At 37.0% G+C, this 20,915-nt stretch overlaps 2 protein-coding genes across 3 annotated transcripts in view; one reads left to right on the plus strand and one right to left on the minus strand.

Annotated features, from left to right (window-relative positions):
- Nucleotides 1-1,643: 1,643 nt before the first annotated feature.
- LOC136261599 (phosphatidylinositol 4,5-bisphosphate 3-kinase catalytic subunit gamma isoform-like) lies at nucleotides 1,644-19,072 on the minus strand. Its single transcript, XM_066055627.1, has 32 exons — nucleotides 18,982-19,072; nucleotides 17,663-18,253; nucleotides 15,792-15,867; nucleotides 15,695-15,743; nucleotides 15,130-15,231; nucleotides 14,551-14,638; nucleotides 14,350-14,504; nucleotides 13,958-14,054; nucleotides 13,320-13,392; nucleotides 11,634-11,706; nucleotides 11,496-11,582; nucleotides 8,409-8,490; nucleotides 8,054-8,181; nucleotides 7,806-8,004; nucleotides 7,636-7,751; nucleotides 7,341-7,586; nucleotides 7,205-7,295; nucleotides 7,055-7,156; nucleotides 6,870-6,989; nucleotides 6,719-6,813; nucleotides 6,569-6,662; nucleotides 6,462-6,518; nucleotides 3,205-3,314; nucleotides 3,099-3,153; nucleotides 2,916-3,050; nucleotides 2,761-2,871; nucleotides 2,645-2,703; nucleotides 2,500-2,593; nucleotides 2,351-2,452; nucleotides 2,230-2,295; nucleotides 2,082-2,177; nucleotides 1,644-2,030 (listed from the first exon to the last, which is right to left on the minus strand). The coding sequence occupies exons 2-32, from the start codon at nucleotides 18,239-18,241 to the stop codon at nucleotides 1,839-1,841; spliced, it is 3,729 nt and encodes a 1,242-aa protein (XP_065911699.1). The 5' UTR covers nucleotides 18,242-18,253; nucleotides 18,982-19,072; the 3' UTR covers nucleotides 1,644-1,838.
- LOC136261596 (phosphatidylinositol 4,5-bisphosphate 3-kinase catalytic subunit gamma isoform-like) overlaps nucleotides 19,070-20,915 on the plus strand; it is a 39,547-nt gene continuing 37,701 nt past the window's right edge. For both annotated transcript variants that reach the window (XM_066055624.1, XM_066055625.1), the window contains exon 1: nucleotides 19,070-19,225. In XM_066055624.1, coding sequence (XP_065911696.1) covers nucleotides 19,097-19,225 — 129 coding nt within the window. In that variant the 5' untranslated portion in view covers nucleotides 19,070-19,096. The remainder of the gene's footprint in view (nucleotides 19,226-20,915) is intronic.

Below are 20,915 nucleotides of genomic sequence, written 5' to 3' on the forward strand. Positions count from 1 at the left end.
AGTTGCCAACTGGACTAGCTGGAAAATTAGTATCAGAATTGAACCGATCTAACAGTCATGTGATACAGCATAATGTGCTTAAAATTGCAGAATGAGTGCTGTAGTTGATCCCTTCTTAGCAACCAGTGGTACAGACAGAGAGTAGTCTCTCATCAGTAACCACATGGGATATTTGAAATCTTGTTTTGCAGGAGTGTATAGCAGGTTGCCAGGTTCTATACCAACCAAACTTATTAGTGGAGAATTTATTGGTTTTCCAGTATCTGAAATGTTATAGGCGCTAGCCTACGTATAACTACCTCTCAAGGGTAATGCATAGTAGCTATATCCCCTCTATACCAGTGTTAGACAACAAGAGACATTTCCAGGTTATGATTTTTGTGATGAAGAAGGCCAAGAAGGGTACTACATGCATGCTAATTACACCATGCAGAAATTCAATTGAAACTGGTAGCTCTCATCTGATTCCCATATTTCTTTAAGTCCAAGTGACTCTGAATGGTATTCAATTCTTCAATACCACCTAGCCAGACCCCAGGCATTGAAAACAGACATCTTTATACAGTGGTGTGCTATGTACATGCATTTCCTTGTGTCTAAATCAGCCATTACATTGTCTGTTGAGTCTCCAAAAGTGAATGCATTTTTCTATTATTTTGCTTGACTATGTGATCAGTATGGAAAGCACATGATATCCACAGCTGTATCCACTTGAGTGAAACTTTATTGAAATGATTAATATATATATAATATATATGTTAGTGGGGTTGGATGAAGGTCACCACAATGGTCCATTGTTTGTACTAGAGAAAAGATTGAAACAGTCTAAAGCTGTCAAACACTCTATTGTTCTAATATCCTATTAGTATAGCAGCACAACCAGATGAAATTTTCCACATAAATCGTACTCCTGGCGATACAGATTTGACCTTTGGTGACCTTTCTGACCATTTTTGCAAAGAAAATCAATTTGATTATTCTTAGTGAGGAGGCTTAAAGCCTGTGAATATGCTATACAGGGAGTCAGAAACATGTCAGTAACTAAAACGTGAAGAACGCAGAAAAAAAATCCCAGACTCATGTAGTGGTGACTTGCAACATGCAGTCTAAGTATGCACCAAAGGAGCCACAACAGCCGAGATCTGAGATATTCTCTGCATTCAAACCTATCGACTTCTCACCAGCAAATGGGTTTATTCTGCAAATGCTATTTACTAGGGACCTGTGAAAGCCTGTGAATACAAAAATATAACTATAACGTGAAGAATGCAGAAAAGGTTACTTCTGTAAAGTTGTTTCTTCGACATGACCTTTTTGTTGGTGCATGTTTTAGCAAGTTAATTACTGAGATGAAAATTTTACATTTCATAGTGGGAGCTACTGTTGTGTGCTACATCATGCATACACATGGCCTAAATGATTTAATTATAAAGTTTGCTGTAGAGATGCTTGAAACATATTTAAAGTTTACACCAAGCAACTGCTTAAATTCTTGCATGAATAGCTACTACTTTTAAGCATGTAGGCAAACTTTACATTTATGCTATAACCATACACTTGTATTCTAGCATTGAGACATGACCTAGCTGTTCTGGAATGGTGTATTGTTTGTGTTCACATGCTCAAAATTTGCAGGCCTAGTATTCTGATAGTACAATCATAAATATTGTTACAGTAACATAATACAATATTATACAAAAAAACATGGCAGCACAAACTGTAGAGCCGTTAACACCAAATTTTACACTATATGTAGACAAAAACTGAAGCAAGGCAGCAAGATATTACATACAAATAATAACAGATGATAAAATGTTATGGCTGAAGTAGCTATGCAACTAGCTCTTCTTGTTTCTTTTAACATGTGCCCACCAACTGATTTGGACAGTCCATCCTAATCTAATGCATTTGCTAAGTAGCTTGACAAAACACTCTTCAGCAGCTGGATCATCTTTAGTAACCATCAGTGCATCTCTGAGGTACTCTAAATCTTCCACACACGTCAACTCAGGAATACCAGTGTACCTCATCTAATGGAGAATGTGTGTTACCAGTTGTACATGTAGTGTGTGAGTGTTTACCATTGAGAACAAGTTGACTATCAAGTCAGCATGTTTCCTCAGTGACAGGAATGCTCTACAGCAGAGATTTTTGAATTTGATGAATGTAGAACTTTTCTAATGAAATATGAACTTAAATATTCACAATGATCCATAATACAATAATTACCTCTCCTCCCATGACATAAATAAAATCTGGTGTTAGCACAAATGGACACCACTCTCGTTTGATTTTCTACAACATTATCAATCAATAAGATCGTGTCCCTTTATCACAACACCAGACTTACCATAAAGTGTTTGACATTTCCTAAGAAGTGACCAAAGTCAATATGAAACAAGTTACCTGATGTGGTCACCATAATGTTGTCATTGTGTCTGTCCCCAATACCCTACACATTAAGATATCATCAACACTACCTCAACTGATCAGTCATACCAAAACATATGTTGCCACTGAATATCCAGCACATGATCTGACAAACTTGTTAATGGCTGCCTGAAATAATTCAGGATCTTCCTCTCCAAATTGACTAAAATAGAAGACTTGATAAAATGCTCAATATTGGAAGCAAGAGACATACTCTCTTTGATGATCTTTGATCCATTGATAAAGTTTGGTGTTGTCCTTGATTCCAGATATCTGTGTATTGTGTTATTGATCAAACAATTATTAACTATACTTAAAGAAAAGGCTCACATCAGCAACTGTCCTTGCATTTTTGACCACTTCAATAATTCCTGAGTTAGGTCCAGTGGCCACACACCCATAGGGAATCAGACACAAGTCCAGACCATCATCTTGCCATATCTGTAAGGTACTGAATGAGTAAACATCTAGTAAGTGATAAAGACCTTGTCAAAGAGAGTCAACATTTGTAGTGTCAACATATCCTGACGTAGATCATCTCCACTCTTCACAATCAACTTGTATGGGACTGGCTGGATGGCACTTGGATGAATATTACTCATCCATAACCACATTGGCATCTGTGATATACACACTAATCCTGTTATAGTCAAGTAACCTCAACTGACCTTCTTGGACTGCATCACTTTGCACCTCTCTGGCTCCAGATTACCCAATCTTAATCTGTGATGAAGACTACTAACAAGCAATGGGTGGGTATTGTGGTATGGTCACCTTGGATCATGTGTTGGGATCACTACTCGTGTTGAGAATTTGTACTTGGTCATTAACTCCTTCAGTAACCTTTGACTATCTGCAGCATTTCGGTTCCCATCCTCGTCCAACTATATTACACATTCTGATTACTAAAGCACAAATGACACTGTTTAGTATATTTTTGTCAGACTAGATTAGTTAGGAACTCGGAAACAATATTCTGACTGAAATGAAATTATGATTTGATTTGCTACAACACATCAGACAGTGCCTTACTTCAGTGATACATGGCTAATGTATACAAGCAAGAGTTAATAATAGTAGGGAGACTCTTGATATAAATGTAAAAGAAAAAAACTACATTTGAGTAGGGATCATATAAGGGAGGGAGATCATTTGCACATTCAGTGCACATTTACCATATTAGGAAACATGAAAGTTTGCAAAAAAAAACTGACCAGAAACCAACTACCTCACAATACCTTCATGGTGGCAGTATTGGTTAGGTAGAATCAAACCCAAAAGTGTTTTCAGAGCGGCCAAAAAAAACTTCCAATGGAATTTTTAAATTTAACACACTTTTTTACTGATTGACTACCCGTATGTATTTAAGTAATGTGTGTTAATAATATTAGTGTATGTGTGTATAGTTTTGTTTTTTGTATCTGTTTGTACTGTACATATGTGTTTTAGCTCTGGTAAGGAAGAACGGGCTCATGTTGATTACCAAGAGGATAATAATAAATCAATCAATAATAAATCAATCTGCAGCTGACTGCTTCAGCAGGGCTGGAGCAACGAATTTTGAAGTGGTCAGGTTGGCATTAAATAATTATTGTACAGTGGGTGCATTGTAGGACAAAGTGCACAGAGTACGTACAACATGTGTAAAATGCTACACCCAGGAGGGTCTCCACCAGGAAAAATTCAATATTTAAGAATGTATCTGGAGGTATATTTAATCAATAATCACAACAGTAGTAGCATCCAAGTAATTGACTGCTCTATTAGAATATCTGACTGCTGTATTAGAGTATCTTGATCTTTACAAAAAGTGGCCAGATTGAAACCTGATTAACCGGACCAGTGGCACCGCCCCTGCTTGATGCCTTCAGACAAGCATAACTCAGTAACAGATAAGGACACAGGTATATTGTTTTCACTGCTAGACATCACTTCAGCCCAACAAGTGCCTTTTGGCATACTACAGTACATACAATGTATGCATCATGGACTTAAAATTTTCCTTAATTTTGTCCTCATTTTCTTCTCGCTGACAGTGCAAGGTATTGTAGCTGTAGTGCATGATGGCTTTTCTATACATTTATAATCAATATTAATGACTGATTGATTACAGAGACATTTCTTGTAATGTACTTCATTTGTAATGCTGTGTAATGAGCTGAATATAGCTAAAAAATTCACTTATTTGTAATTGATAGTTTGGGCACATGTTGTAGTACAATATTTTTATTTTATTTTATTTATTTACTTATTATTTGCTTTACAGCATACATACAACAAGATATGTACAGTATACTAATCACAAGTAGTCGTTAAGATCTAGTGTATGCTGAAGGTCCACTGGCATCCAGTGCCAGTGGCCTGGAGTAAGTAGTTATATAGTAATTATTAATTTACTTATTAAAGCAAGGGTTACAGGTGATCAAAGTTGGGGTGTTTGGGGGACTTATTATACAGTTACTACAGGGACAAACAAAAGAAAAAGTGAAGGATCAAAATTCTGTTCAAAATGATCCCAAAGTAAGTATGTAAGTTAGTACCTGATAGTAGGTAGGTTATTTATTATCGATAGTAGGTAGGTTATTTATTATCGATAGTAGGTACGTTATTTATTGACTAAATCTGATCTTATTCCACACACTGTGTATTACAATGATAAACTAAAGGCATCATTGTTTAATAATTACTTTTATCCTGTGTTTACTATTATCCGAAGTTTCTACTCATAGAGATCTGGGTATCATTATTTCATCAGATTTAGACTGGGAACCCCACCACCAACACATAATATCAAAGGCTTATCGGATGTTAGGTTATTACGATGTTCCTTTTCAACAAACAGAACTACTAAATCCAAGAAACAAATATCTAGTTAGATCCCAATTAATGTTTTGCTCAACACTATGGAAACCATACCTATTAAAATATATTAGACAACTAGAACAGCTTCAGCATCGCGCAATGAAGTACATATTGAATGACTATACCAGCAACTATATATCTCGATTACTTGAGCTCAAAATTTTGCCTTTAATGTACGTAATGGACATCTGTGACATAACGTTTTTTATCAAAAGCCTAAAAGCCCCTACCAATGCATTTAATATCACTGACTGTTAAATTTACTTCAGGAAACACACGATTAGGTTCTAGCTATAAACTACAACATGTAAGAAGTGCCAATGTTTCCAGCAGCAACTTCTATTTCAGCATATATGGAATGTTTTACTGATTAGACCCAATATATTTCCTTTGACGTGGGTAGAATATTCAACAATCTGGGTATAGTTATGCTGAAATATTAGATCACAGATTTTAGAAGAAAACTGGGAGCTTGTTGACCAAACAACATCTGGGGTGTTGAAATCACCCATAAACACAATAGGATCATCCTCCTTCATTAGGAGAGATACATATGAAAGTAAATGGTCTTGGTAGTCAGTTCCACTATTTGGAGGATTATACAATAGACAGATTTTACAGGGCTTGCTGGTCAGGATTTCAATGGTAACCACTTCAATATCATCAGGACTAGTTAATAGTTTGCTAGGAATACTTATGTCAATTGCTAACATAACACCACCACCACAAGATGAGCGGTCTTTATGATAAATAGTGTACTTGGAAGGGTTATAAATATGGTCAGAAGCCAGTTTCTGTTATACCGTAGATTTTGTAATTTGAAGCAACTATTAAAGTGCTTTAACTTGTTGACAAGACTTCTAGAATTGTAAACAATAAACTTTTCAAGAAAGAAAAAACTTTACAGTTTTCATGCATGAAAGTATGAAAATCATCTCAACAATGTGACTTCAATCTAATTAGCAAAAATCTCCCTGCATTTGTGCGCTTCTTTTAGCCAAAACATCTTCCAGTATTAATAGTAGAAACATGTATGCACAACAGGTTTCATTTGAATGTAATTATTGCCATTTAGTAGATCTTGGATGACATGCAATTATGCTAATAACTATAGATAATCTATTCTGTTTAGCTAGATAGGACTCCAATAAAATTAATTGACTACTTACCTGTTTAGAAATATCTTGAAGATAGGATATTACAGACACTTGGTTCAATAAGCTTTCCTGCAGTTAAACAATACAAATGGAACTAGGTAACATGTGGTGTTCCATACCAACATGGACTTTCCACACCCTACAAGGTATGCTTCCAGCAATGTACCATATCTTGCAATAAATCGAGGATTCTGAGCTTCACACCTTGAGTACCTGTAGAAAAGGAAAAGAGATCAGTGTAATGGGCTAGACAGCTATGCATGTCTGACCAAAAGAACAAGTGTCCTATCAACTTGTTTTGTAATGCTCTCTCTAGTAGGAATCTAGCTAGAGCACTGTCATGATTGGCCTCAAACTTCAGTGCCTATATCAGGAACATTATAGTAGTGATGTTATCATTAGTGGATCAGTTGGTAGTACCTGTACTAGTTGTAGTAGATAACCCATCAACTCATCATCTTTTAGTTCCCTCAGTCTCTCAACAGCAAATGCTCTAACAAACTCATCTGGACAATCAGAGTCTAGAAACTTGAATGCTACCTACGTGGGTAAGACATGATATTGGACAAACAAGATTTATCAACACTGACATCACATGTACTTACTGCAAGTGGTAATGGCTCAGTCAATTCATTCAAGAAATTATACACTTCAGCTACATGGTCAGGTTTTGACCAATCAAGCATTTGAATGTACGACTGTAAACTCTATAAAGTTATTTGATAATCTCTGTCAGTAATATTCTAATGACTGACCATGGTAAACTGCTTGTCAGCATTCATGATCTTGATCAACTTATTGATTCCTTGTTGATGTGTTCGGCTCTTCTTGCGAGTACCACTTGATCTACATTATCCACATTAATAACATGATGAGTATTAACCACAACACCTTGGTTCAGCATAATCCAGTAGGTCAGCTGGTGGGACATCATTAGGGAAGATAATGGGATGAGCCCAAGATTCAAACTCAATAGTCAGCTCTACAGCAGCAGGGTCTGGGTTATTAGCAGTTGGGCCGATTGGACTAGGATTGTAGAAAAATCTTTCCCCTTCTGACAGTTTGTCATACTCTTTGCCACTGGTCCGTACAGTAGGCCACATATACAGCTTATGAACACCAACTTTAAGGAGACTCCTACACAGCAAACACAATAATATGTATTAGACTGCCACTCATGAATTACCTGTAGTCAACTAAAGATGTAGTGACCCAAAAGAGCTCACTAGTAACGTTGGCACCTAAGGAGCTTTTTCTTCTGCTGATCCTGTCTTCCCTTACAACAATCATTAGCCTTGCAGCCTTAAAATGGAATTACCTTAAACTTAGTGACAACACAATGTGTCATTTACATACCTTGGGAATGTTATGCATGTCAAAATCAAATTGTACATTTTCATTCCATACAGTTTCTTCCTTTAATGATCTTGATGTGGTTTTCTTCTTGTCTTTCATCAGCAATTTTCCACTAATATACATTCCAATTTCTATCTCTACAGAATAGTCCCTTCTATAGAGATGTTGAGGCACCATCGACAACTTTTTAATGCACATTCTACATAAAGAATTTTTTTTAAAATTTGAAGTAACCCAAAATTCCATACCTGAAAGGGAACGTCATGTCCCAGAGTGATAGTGCATTTACCATAGAATTCATTGGACCACAATCAGCCAGGTTGATCAGGTAATTATGGCTCGGGGCTGTGCCAGTGAATGGATCCACCAATGGCCACTGTAAAATACAGCATACGTTACACGATAGAGTATGCAGTGACTCTGGCTTTGGAGCTCATGACAATGAAGCCTAAACATTGTGTTACTGATATTTGCACATGTATATAAACAAGAGTAACTCTTGCTATATCCATACACTACTTATTGTAAAATACATGCTTATAATAGCATACCAATGTGACACATTCATTCATTGCTACATTATAGTACATGTAATATTCTTACAACTAATCCATAGAGTCGATCACTAGCAACACGAGGTTTGTTGACCACAGAAAGATGCAAATCATCTCTCTTAAATACTGCCCTACAGAATAACAGTACAACATGAATTAGATACAATGGTAGGGTAGTAATTTTTTATGTCATATGTCATGGATATTTATATCAAAATAAGAGTGCAATAAATGGGTTCCGGTTCCTGTGATAATGGCAGCTACATGGAAAAATCCCTTGGGAAAAATCCCTTGGGTATCTTACACCACTGATCAATGCCTAAGTATACCCACATAGCTACCACCATTGCTTTTTATCACTGGAACCTATTTCATTTTTAATTGCATTAGTTTTTTGTTATTGCATAGCTATAGTGTAAGTGACCTATTATCGAACGGTACCTATTATCGAACATAAAAATCACGTAACGTATTTGGAAGTTTACAATTTTATTCCGCATACTCGTAAGGTGTTTATATGGAGAATTCCAATAGTGTAGCCTATTCTTAATGAGCTTTCCATCCTTTAGAGTTTATGTGTGGACATCACAGCAGTCTTGATACTCATCACCACTGACGAAGAAATGAAGAAAAAGAACACAGGAATCGCCGTGAAAGAAGTACAACTCGAGCGTGACTTTGGCGGCGGAATTGGGCTTACTGTTTGTCATTTACCTGAGTAAAAGATGTATCCACGAAGACTGTACAGAAAGGGTTGTTGTAAACAAGGATAATAAGACTGTGTTATTGGTCATAATGTGCTGATTTTTCACTGTACGCATTTTACACTAAACGATTTGCTGTTGTAACTCACAAGTGCATGCTTGTATCAAAACTATACTTCAGTTACAGTATCATGGTACTTCAGATAACACGTTGATATAATAGTTAAGAGTGTGTAGGGTGCACTGAAGTCACCACAGTAGAAAAGGTGCAAAACGTTCGATGATTAATGCAAATTAATGGGCGTTTGATAATAGGTATCGGTGTTTGATAATTCTTATTTTATGGAATGCAGAAATCCACTCATAACACGGACACTAATCAGATACTATTACTCAAACTTACGTGAGGTATTCTACAAGAAAGGCGCTACCTCCTGGTTAAAAGTCGAGGTTGATACTACTTTACTGGAGATATTTATGAAGTAAAGTATAAACTTTGTTCGATAATCGGTCACTTACGCTAACTAGTATTTTTAAAAATTGTTAATTAAAAAAAATAACAATTTTTAGTTTGTTAGTTTTTTATTGTAGCACAGCTAGCTACAGTGTAACTCGTGACTGTTCTATTACACATGACTGTTGTATTAGAGTTACTGTATCTTGAGTCAGCCAAGGTGTGGTAGCTAGCTAACCAATAAGGGGTGAGGTCATCTTGCTTACTGTTAAGTAAATAGCTAGATTGTTAAGAGGTGTGGTCTCCGTACTCTATCGCTATTAGTTCACTTAGATCTTTATTTGATGGGTGTGGTCGCAAACCTACCGTGAACAGGATCCCAATCACGAAGTTGCAGATATCTAGCTAGTGTATCTCTTATAGTAACGCCGGGACTGAAGCACTTCTGAAATCCAGCTCTGAAATAATTCTGTGACATCTAAATATGCTGCTGAAGAAAGTGTTCATATGAAAAAATTAATGCCTCGATATGGTTTCGTTGGAAGAAGAAGACAAGCAGCCTGATAGAGGATAAAAGAAAAGACAAGGGCCTATACTTGTTGGAACTCCAAAAGGCACATCCCACTGGTGAGCTTGTTATTGTGGCAAAAAATGGTGGCCATGTGCTGCTTTGTTTGGCTTCTAGCTTTACGACTGTGGTCAGGATGGCAGGCATACTAAAATATGGGTTTTGTTTTTTAAAGTTGATATCTGGCTGTTAGTATAGCGGCACAACCAAAAAATCGTGCACTTTTTCATAAAGCCATGAAATTTTCCACATAAATAGTACTCCTCAATACATGTATTTATATAGTGCCATCGCTGATTCGACCTATGGTGATCTTTACAACCAATTTTGTACAGGAAATTGATCATTTTTGTCTTTAACTCCCTGAGGCACTAATTAACTTGTTAAAACGTGGCACCAAACAAAAGATCTTGCTGCTAGAAACAACTTGGTTTTTATTTGAAGTCAATAGGTGAATTCATTCTTAAGTTATGAGTATTTTTATTAGTTGCAAAATTTGATAAATTTATCTGCCCACAGGTAATTCACGGCAGGTAAATTTATCAAATTTTGCAGCTAGTAAAATGATCATAACTTTGTAATAAAATCACCTATTGACTTCAAATAAAAACCAAATTGCTTCTATCAGCAAGATCTTTTGTTTGGTACCATGTTTTAACAAGTTAATTACTACCTCAGGGAGTTAAAGACAAAAATGATCAATTTTCTGTACAAAAATGGCCATAAAGGTCGCCAAAGGTCAACTCAGCAATGGCACTATATCTAAAAATGCATGTATTGAGGAGTACTACAGGGGCGGATCCAGAGTCTGGAAAGAGGGGGGGCACCTTGCTGAAAAAAAAAGTTGAAGAGCAAAAAAAAAAAAAAAAAAAAAAAAAAAGGTCACAACAATAATAGCTAGTTATCCTTTACCAAATATATTATATCACGTATGTTATGTAAAATAAAATCCTATTTATAGCTTCCTAAGTAAGCTACACTTCCCCATGAACACTGTGACTGCTTTATTAGAGTGATTGGTGATTGACTGCTCTATTAGAGTATCTCGATCTTATATACATTTTTTTTAAGGGAGGGGGGGGGGGGGGCACGTGCCCCCTGTGCTCCCCCTGGATCCGTCCCTGTACTATTTATGTGGAAAGTTTCGTAGCTTATGAAAAAGTGCACAATATTGCAAATTTTGGGGGCTACGCCACTATACTATGTCTGTATTTTCTTGCTTTTAATGCTGGATTTGATGTTGGATGCTCTAAAATTATTCCGTAATAGTCTGTATGATATTTCTATAATAGTTTTAATGGTAGCATTTTGGAGGGTGTCATCCAGGGAACCCTACTAAATTGTACTATTGTACTGTTTGATATTGTATGTCACAACTATCACAGCTTTGCTGATAGAAAGCTTACTCACCTTCTTACTGCTTTAAATTGGATCAATTTGATGGATCCATCAATGTAACTTTCTTCTCCAGTAACTTGCAGTGTAAAGTTGTGCATGCTAAAGGAGTTATAGACATGTGTTGCTGTAATCTACAAATAGTCTGCTTACTCTGTGTGGACCAGGTCAATGGCTCTTAGACAGGGAAACACCTCAACCAAAATATCTTCCGCTGTGGCATTGACTGTTGAGAATTGTAATTTAGTGGTAAACCATGGATGCATTATACATTACACTTATAATGTCAGTATGTAAATATGCATATGTTAAAGCATAGCTGCGAGTGCTATATGAAAAATAAAGCACGAGGCGGGCGGCTGAGATGCTAATAAAGCACGAGGCGAAGCACCGAGTGCTTTATTTTTCATATAGCACGAGCAAGGTTATGCTTTAAATGATTTATGGAACTTTCTAGTTGTGTAGCTTCACCATACACTAGGACTCGTAATTAACACACATTGCATGAATTATTAGCAGCCTGAATGCACACAAATTCCTGAATGCACACAAATTAGTTTAACAAAGTAACTCACGTGTAGTTCACCATAGTTTGGCATGGTAGACGTTCATCACGTCTTTTGGCAGATTTTGCTCGCAACCCACAATCGATTCTATTGTGAGTCACATGGTGGAATATTTCCGTGATATCTCCAGGACTTGTCCGTTTACATTAACAAACGTAACAGCAACGTTACCTTCTCCCACTCATCATTGAAACATTTAGGTATGTCTATAAAAGCAATCCAGTGGTAGAACTCGTATTGACTGGGGTGATTGATCACTCAGCGCGGCGAGGCTATCAGCCTTAACCGGCTTGGGTGATTAGTCGTACTGGCGTGAGACCCATAGGCTATAAGCCTACACTAAGGCACGTGGGCAACTGTGCTTTATTGCACCGCAAAGAGTGCTTTATTCGTTCAATAAAGCACTCTTTGCGGTGTAATAAAGCACTCTTTGTGGTCGATGAAGCAGTTGGCCGGCTGAGAGTGTACTTTATGAAATTTAAAGTACACTTTTCCCTTTGATCTCGCCCACGCAAAGTTCTATAATGCACCACAAAGAGTGCTTTATTCGTTCAATAAAGCACTCTCTGTGATCGATGAAGCACTGTTGGCCGGCTGAGAGTGTAATTTAAAGTACACTTTTTCCTTTGATCTCGCCCACGCAAAGTTCTATAAATTAATGATAAACTGTTCACATAAATATTGCATTATCAGAAGACATGTGCGAGGCATCCAAGTTATACTAATCTGTCTGTAAGTAGGTAGCAAGGACATGTGACTAATTGAAGTACTCATCAATAGGTTGCTAAAGAAAGCCATATACAGTACGTAACGCTCAAATGCAACGTTGTCTTGCAAGAGTGCAAGCAATTTTAAAACTCACTAGTTAAAAAGTGTAGCACCCATTTAATCCGCGAGTATTCATCCCATTTCGTTTGGGATGAATAGTCATGAATGAAATGGGTGCCACGCCCTTTAATTAACAAGTTTTTAAACCGATTGCACTCTCGCGAGACGACATTGCATTTGAGCGGTAGTACCATACACTTAGCATCACCTAAACATGTTCATACATAGAGAAGCTGTGATATATTCTTAAATCAGAGGAACACATTACAGGGGAAAAAATCCTGACACGAATACTGAACAAGTCACTGGAGACTGATGAGACTGTGCTGAAGAACTATTGTGTACATTCTCTGCACTAATGGTGGAGGACATTATCTTATCAGGTGTAATGTACATGAGAAGTGTATCATTACAGTTTGGACGGTGGTAAACAACAGAAACTTACGATTAAATTTTCTTTTAAGTGTTAGGATGTCTTGCAGATGAACGAAAACTGTAATCAGATTTTTGGGTGGGACCTGTGATACAAAGTGGAGAGAGATAAAGTACATTGTGACCAGTAGATTAGTATAGTTCACTAGTCACATGATATACATGTGGAGTGTTATACACATAGCAAATTACAGATAATCACTTTTGGAAAACCTGCTTGTTTGGACAAAACGAATCAATAAAACTGTTATGTTGTTTTGAATTGCTCACTTCATTGTAATTCACCAAATTCAATAGTTACGCACACCAAATTGTCACCAAATAATATTATGTGGCTATTGGATTCCTAGCTGAAAATCCGCAATGAGTTTTCCCCCCAACTGTGTGGTAGCATAGCGTTGCGTAATGAGTGTGGGTCTACTCTGCCCTATACGTGTAGAACTAGCTAAATAAGTTTGTAATAATTGTCTTGAGTCACTAGACTGCTGGTCATGTCACACTAATTTTCCCAGCTCGTACAAGTTTACAAGAATTAACAGGCTAGTATAAATCCTTGTGAAGTTACATGTACACTTGCTTAGGTTGTGGTATAATTACACACTTTCACTGGATGATATACCATAATTTTGCAATTGTAATTTAATGACTTACCTTAATTGCAAAGTACTCTGTGATGGGGGAGTGGTCAAATTCCATCATCATGCTGTACTTAATAGGGTCACGATAGCGGGCAACTTCTACTGCAAAACTACATAACATGAAAGCATGTAAGTACAGTATTCAAACACCGTTAAATTTTATTATGTTCTGGCACTACATCTCTCTAGCTAGAAGAAAACCAAAATGCATGCTAAGCAACTATGTCTACACCAAGAGTCCTTCTTCATTATGGACTCTTGCTGACACCTACAGACCTAAATGAAACCTACAAAATAGCGATAACCGTCAACCTTGCTGAGGGAGCCCCATCTTTAAACCCCTGACCACCACATCACTACTACTACTACTACTATATACTATACCTGTTAGCTAACTACACTTACCTCTGCAGTCTCGACCTAGTCCAGAGAACTTCATCATCCCCGCTATAGCTAAAAGTCTGTCCACTATTGTTGTTGTACATTCCATTTTCATGTGACAACAAACTGTTTATTTCCAGTTCTGTGATCTTATGTATTGTGTCATGTAATTCAGCCTCCTGCAATAGACAGTAGACATTGTGTATTACTGAAATAGCTGTGTACCTCTTCTGTCAGTATTGGCTTCTTTTTAACTTCAATAAGAGGGAATGATTTTACTTGGAGGTAATAGTGATAAAGAAATGAATTTAAGCTACATCAAAGTTAAGGAGACAGTAGAATGTAGTGACAATAAAGATCACCCAACACCATGATTTGTACACATAAATGATGCATGATCAAACAGTTGTGCACCATGTGAGAAATCTGCTCCACAAATTTTGTTAAGATCATAAATTATTGCGGTTTTGTCCAGCTGACAAAGATACAATAGGTCTATCATTTAAAATTGGAAATTTTTGCTATCAGCAAACATGTCCTTAATTCCTATTAAGACATTTGAAAGTTATAAAAAGGATGAACAACTACCCTGGTTGGGAAAAAGTCTGACAATCACATTTCCAGAAGTCAAACAGTATTTTACCAAGAGTTCATAATATAAATTTTATTACAAACTCTTGGTATAACCTAGAAATATTGTTGTTATAAGGGGTGTAACTTTCATTTAATGTGGAAGACCCATAAAACGAACCCTGTTAAACTGTGTTACAAGAATTCTCCCAACGTGTTAGTTGGTCAGGATACATGTACTGAAAGTCATCAAGAAGCTGGTAATTGTGGTTTTCTATCCTGTAAGTGAACAAGTAGTCGAGCAGAAATGTCCATGATGAATCAGGGTACTTCTTCCTATAGCATGTAATGAGCAAATATCAATGAAAACCTTTCTTCAGTACATACTATGTATATGCCGGCTTCTTGGGCTACACGACACACTACCGTGTGTCTTGATACATGCATGATTGAACCTACTACAGCACACAGGCTCCACAAAATTTATATTTAAAAATTACATGGCTTTTCTATGGCTAGAAGTTTTCATCCAGCTGGTTTCCTCATACAAGTTTTTGTCACTAGCACAGATGGTAATATGCATACCAATGGCTGCTTATCACTCAACCCATTTTGTTAGTTTTAGTTAGCACTCCAGAGGATCAAAGGTTATTTGACATCAATCAATACTAATCCATTATTCCAATTGTATATGACAAACACCAACTACGTAGCCATACATGTAGTCTGTTTATACACTATACCATACAAATGATTGTTTATATTTGCACCTACAAATATTTTGTCAATGTCACCTTACTTTAATGCTGACACCAGCTCTTCTTTGATTGTTGCAAGAGTAAAGTTTTCTGAAACAGTAACTAATTTAAGAACTTAATTTTAAAATCTGTGGTTACCTTTAAATTTGATTGAAAATCTTTCATCATTTGTGTGATCAGGTATCACCAGTTCCATGTAAACATCATCACTTTTCTATCAACAACACATTAAGTGAACTAAGCCTGTATGCGATGTATAGCAGTGATATGTAGAATAATTCTTCTTTAAAAATTGAAAATTTTGTGGAATAAAAACAGCATTTTTTGGTTTTTAAAATTAGGAGCTCATCGCGTTCTTCAAACATGATGAGTTCCTGTTAAAACATTATAGTGAAAGTATGTGTGCACATGAACATGTTATCAGATGGTCTCTATTTTATCAGCTGGATTCTTAATCAAGTACTATGAATACATAATACATATAGTATACCATATATTAGCTCAGACAAATCACAGCTGGCTATATAGCAATAGATTTCTGATGTGGCAGCTGTATCCCTCAAATTATATGACTGCTATCATAGTAATAGCTTTTATACTGGAGCAAGGGTGGAAACAAAGAAGCATGCAAAATCTGGGCATATCTATACAGTACCACCTCATAAAGTGGAAATGTCATGAACACTAGGCACAAATAGACCAGATTCTCTCATGACTAACAACTAAGGGGTTGGGATTATCATGCCAGGAAATCAGGTGGGAAGAGTGTTGAATTGCGCTATATGCTGTGAAAAATGAGCTCATAAAGTCCTATGGCATTACTTGGTGATTGGTGACTAATTATAGGTGTAATGGGTGCACTTTGTGCACACATGTGTAAACGTGAAAAACTGAAGCTATTGAGTGAAAGAACAGTGTATATACTCAAGAACAGTATGGCACATCCAGTATGGCACATCCAGTATGGCACATCCAGTATGGCACATCACGCAGAGGAACTCGGTACAAAGAGAAAACACAGGTAACTAACTAGAAAACATCACCAGAAACATCAGTTCCAGTTCCCACATGTGTTGTCCTCTGGGTTGTCATATCAGCCTCGCACATGATGTCTTCATTTGAGATTTCATCAAGGTTGCCATCCCCTGCCTCAACAGTTTTGCTAGTGAAACTGACACATCTAGATGCATTGCGATTCCATGCAGACCACCTGCTTGAACAAGATTTACGAGAGAAAACAAAGATATGTGAGTTACTTTACAGGCTCATTTTTCACAGCATATAACGCAGTTCAACACTCTCCCTCCTGTATACTCTTGATGGTATGGAAGTTCTGTTTATTTGAGATTTTGAAGTGTACGTGCACTCTTCAAATTTAAACTTGAAATTCACATTTTCCCTTTCTGCAAAAAATTATGGCTTGGAATCAGCTTGCTATACATGTACCAATTTGTTAATGTTACTAGCAAACAAATAAGAAGCTGAGTTAGTGTTAATTGTCAGCTAGGACACCTGCACATATTAAACGTAACTTTGATAATCAACTTTACTAATTAGCCGGCACTCTAGGGGGATGTTGTTGCTAACCAGTAGCTCAATTGTCTAATAAGGATAACTTGGGACAATGTCAATAAGAGCTGAAAAGGTCAACCGAAGGATCCTGGATTGTCTACATTATGACAGGAGCTTATGACAAATACAGCACGTGAATGTTTTTGCATCAAAAAGAGACTTGATAGTGTACAGCATGCATGTCAGTTACATATTGCATGTATTATTGTGGTTTTATTTCCTTCATTTTATTGCTTCTAAATATACCAGACAAAGATGATTGGTATAGCCAGATGAGAGATTAGAGAGAAGCCATCAAGATCGATCAATCAATCATAAACTATCATTACTTTGTTTTATGAAGATGGACTGTAGGCTTTGATAAGCCACTTTACACAGGATGCTAAACTGATTTAATTCACAACATGGCTCAAATGGTTAACACTGTATGCAAGTACCTCTGTTGTGTTCAGTGATACACAAGGATCACTATCCAGCCAGGAAATGTTCAGTTTTCCACAGACTTCTTTCGTCAATGGTCCAATGGTTGCATTAATGGACTTAGTGCGAGTAAAGGCAACAGATTGGTGTTTATTTGTAGGTGCTGCTTGTCCGTCTACTGACTTTTGCTTTATTGTCACAGGATGTTTAACTAAAGGTTCTTTAGGATTGTATGCAGATGGGACCTCTATTCCAGTACTAGAAATGGACTTCTTAAATGGACTGTGACTTGCTTTTCCTTCATTTCTACTGTGATCAAAAGAAATTTTTTTGACAACAGTTTTTCTGCTGAAAGTTGAACTAGTTGGTGAAGGAGGTGCCTCAGAGTCTTCAGAAATTGATGAATGAAATGACGGCAGAGGTGAAGTACATGGTCGTGTACCACGTGGTAATGTCAACAGTGCATTAAGATTATTCCTCGATGCATGTGGTGGAGTGACTGGAAAGACGGGATCAGGATCAGATTCATCAGGCTCTGAATTAATAAAGCTTTGTAAAACCCGTGATGGTACTGGTGAAGCTAAAATGTCCTCCATAGGATCAGCTATCTGCCATACAAAGGAATAAATATATTATAGCTAGATATCATCATAGATATTATAATATCTATGCTATCATACAAACAATGAAGCCACCCTTAATATTTCAGATTTACATTCCAATTTGACCACTTATCTACATGCTAGACAACACGGCTCCTCAACTATGAAATCCTGCATGTGCCATAATTCCCTTGTAAAAATCACAATTACCTCACTGCAATGCTAATTCTTAGGACATGCACTACAGCTAGCTGTATAGCTAGTGAGAAGCATATTCAGTGCTACAATCAGTAATTACTCAGGAAACAAAGCCATACAAAACAGAGTTAGATTTTATTAATTCAAGCTATCAATAAACTGCACACTAGTATACAAACCAAGTGAGAAGCTATTGTGATCAGCTATATAGTGCATCGTCGTGCCATGATGCTCTGTCGGCCGGGCCAGCAATCTCCGGCGCAATTCAAGCCTCTTATCTTATAGTTCCTAATTTATTTCCGCTTTAGGAAAGAAATCATGAACCATGGATCACTCCAACAATGACAGCGTGTAGTTGAGTAGGCGGCAGTGATGATAATATATCACCCAGTGTTCCGGCTAAGTCTCGAGTAGCTACATCATTGCATGCATAGCTACATGGTAAAGCCAGGTTGAGCCAGGTGACTAGCTAGCTACACTCAAGCTGGAGCAAACATATATTATACACTAATCACACATGCCTTATCAGTACTCACTTGGTAGAGCCTGCGTCATTAAATAATGTTTAGCAAACTGAAAAGACCGCTAAACCAAGTGGTTTATATAATATGCTAGCTCCGTAAATTTACGTAAACTTAATTTAGAAATAATATGTCGTACACCGCCAAAAAGCGCGTCAATTTGGAGTTTATATCAGGACAGCTAGAAGAAGATATTGCAGTAGAAAATGAAAACGAAACGCTGGGAGCATTTATTGAAGCTGCTTTGATACGCTTGGAGGTTAGGTGCTGTTTATGTCACAATGTCACCAATAGAATTCTCGTTAAGAGCTACCAAGCAATGTTGTAGACAATATGAACGATAATGAGGCTTTACGTTACAAATACAAATTACTAAAATGCATATACCATTAAGTGTGATGTGCATTTAATAGAATTGCAGACGTGTGTTATGCAAGATTTTTTGCTTGCTTTTTTTTTTTGATTTCAGTGTTTGTGACAGAACAAAGTGTTTTCCATCACCAAGTGGGTTTGTTATATGCAAGCCATAATATAAAATCGCTGGCTGTGAAATCATAGATAATGTATCCATTGTTTATCTATACTGAAATTAATTGACATATCTCAGTATGTCTCGTGACTTAGCTAAAGTCAAATTTTGGGGAGTTAAACTTTCCAGCAAAATTTGATACATGACACCTCTCAATTGTAGTCTGACAAAAACAAAGGTTTTTAATAAACAAGGTTTTCAGCTGCATATCTAGTTTACTGTAGTACCCCATATCAAATAAAGTTTGAAAATATTTGTTGTTATAATTTTTGATCCAACGTATTACGTTGAATTTAAAACACAGTAGCTAGAAGTGAAATGCAAAATGAATAGAGTGATGTCAAAGGTTGTGCATGTTTGAAAATAGTCACTACATCCTCACCTGCTAGCTACCCTGTAGCTCAACACCAGCAACGTTGTTGGATCAATCGTATAGTGGGATATGGTAAGCCCCACCCCCCACCCAACACAATGATGTGAAGCTTGAGAGTGAGTGTTCAGTGTGCCGAAGTATAATGGGTAACATCATGTCCTAACTAAATTAATACCCTCGTAGCTTGGCTGTACGGAAATCAGTGGAATTGTGAATAAAATAATCGTTTTGATTTTTGTTGATGCAGTCAGTGACAAGAAAAAATTGACAGCAAAACTTTCTTTACGGTATGTGCTAGATATGTGTGAGGGTGTATTTAGAATTTGGTACTTTCTTAAGAGTAAGGTGATTTGTGTACAACTGGTTGATTAGAAAATTATATTGAGGGTGGTGCAATTGACACCAGTGGGCCAAAAACCTTAGAGAAATGAAATATAATGTATACCCTGACCCAGGAGCAGGTTCGTAAGACCTACACCTACTGTATAGATGAGAAACACGAAAAGTGTCATGTATAGGGATATATGTATATATAGAGGACTTGCAGGGTGATGTAATTCATCGTAATTGCTAAGTAACAGCAGCTGTCGGCCATGTTTCAGGACAATGTGATAACTGAAAACTGTCCTCTCATCATTTGTAATGGTCTACAGTGAAGCGAATTCATATATAGTACTATTGAATAAATAACATCCAGCTCATTAGAAACACCGATGAAGCTAGAATTAGTGAGTAATTCATTGAAAACTACTTAGCCACCTGTTTCACGAAGCCAACGTTGAGGAATTCTATTTCAAACCTAGCCCTGCTTCCCAGTGTCACTGTATCTAGCCCTTAGTGAATAAATCTTATTACCTTTGCCCTGACCCAATGTGCGCCATAGATAGTTGTCCCAAAACATGACCGCCTGACAACTGTTGCTAGCCCGTGTCATCACACATGCAAGTCCTCTATTATATGCATAGAAGATTGAACATAATGTGAAGAAATCAAAGCTGAACCCAACCCTAGCTCTTTCACTGTCTGTACGGAGGTAAGCTTTTGGTG

This window comes from Dysidea avara, chromosome 7 (genome assembly GCF_963678975.1).
Source record: "Dysidea avara chromosome 7, odDysAvar1.4, whole genome shotgun sequence".
NCBI classification, from domain to species: Eukaryota; Metazoa; Porifera; class Demospongiae; order Dictyoceratida; family Dysideidae; genus Dysidea; species Dysidea avara.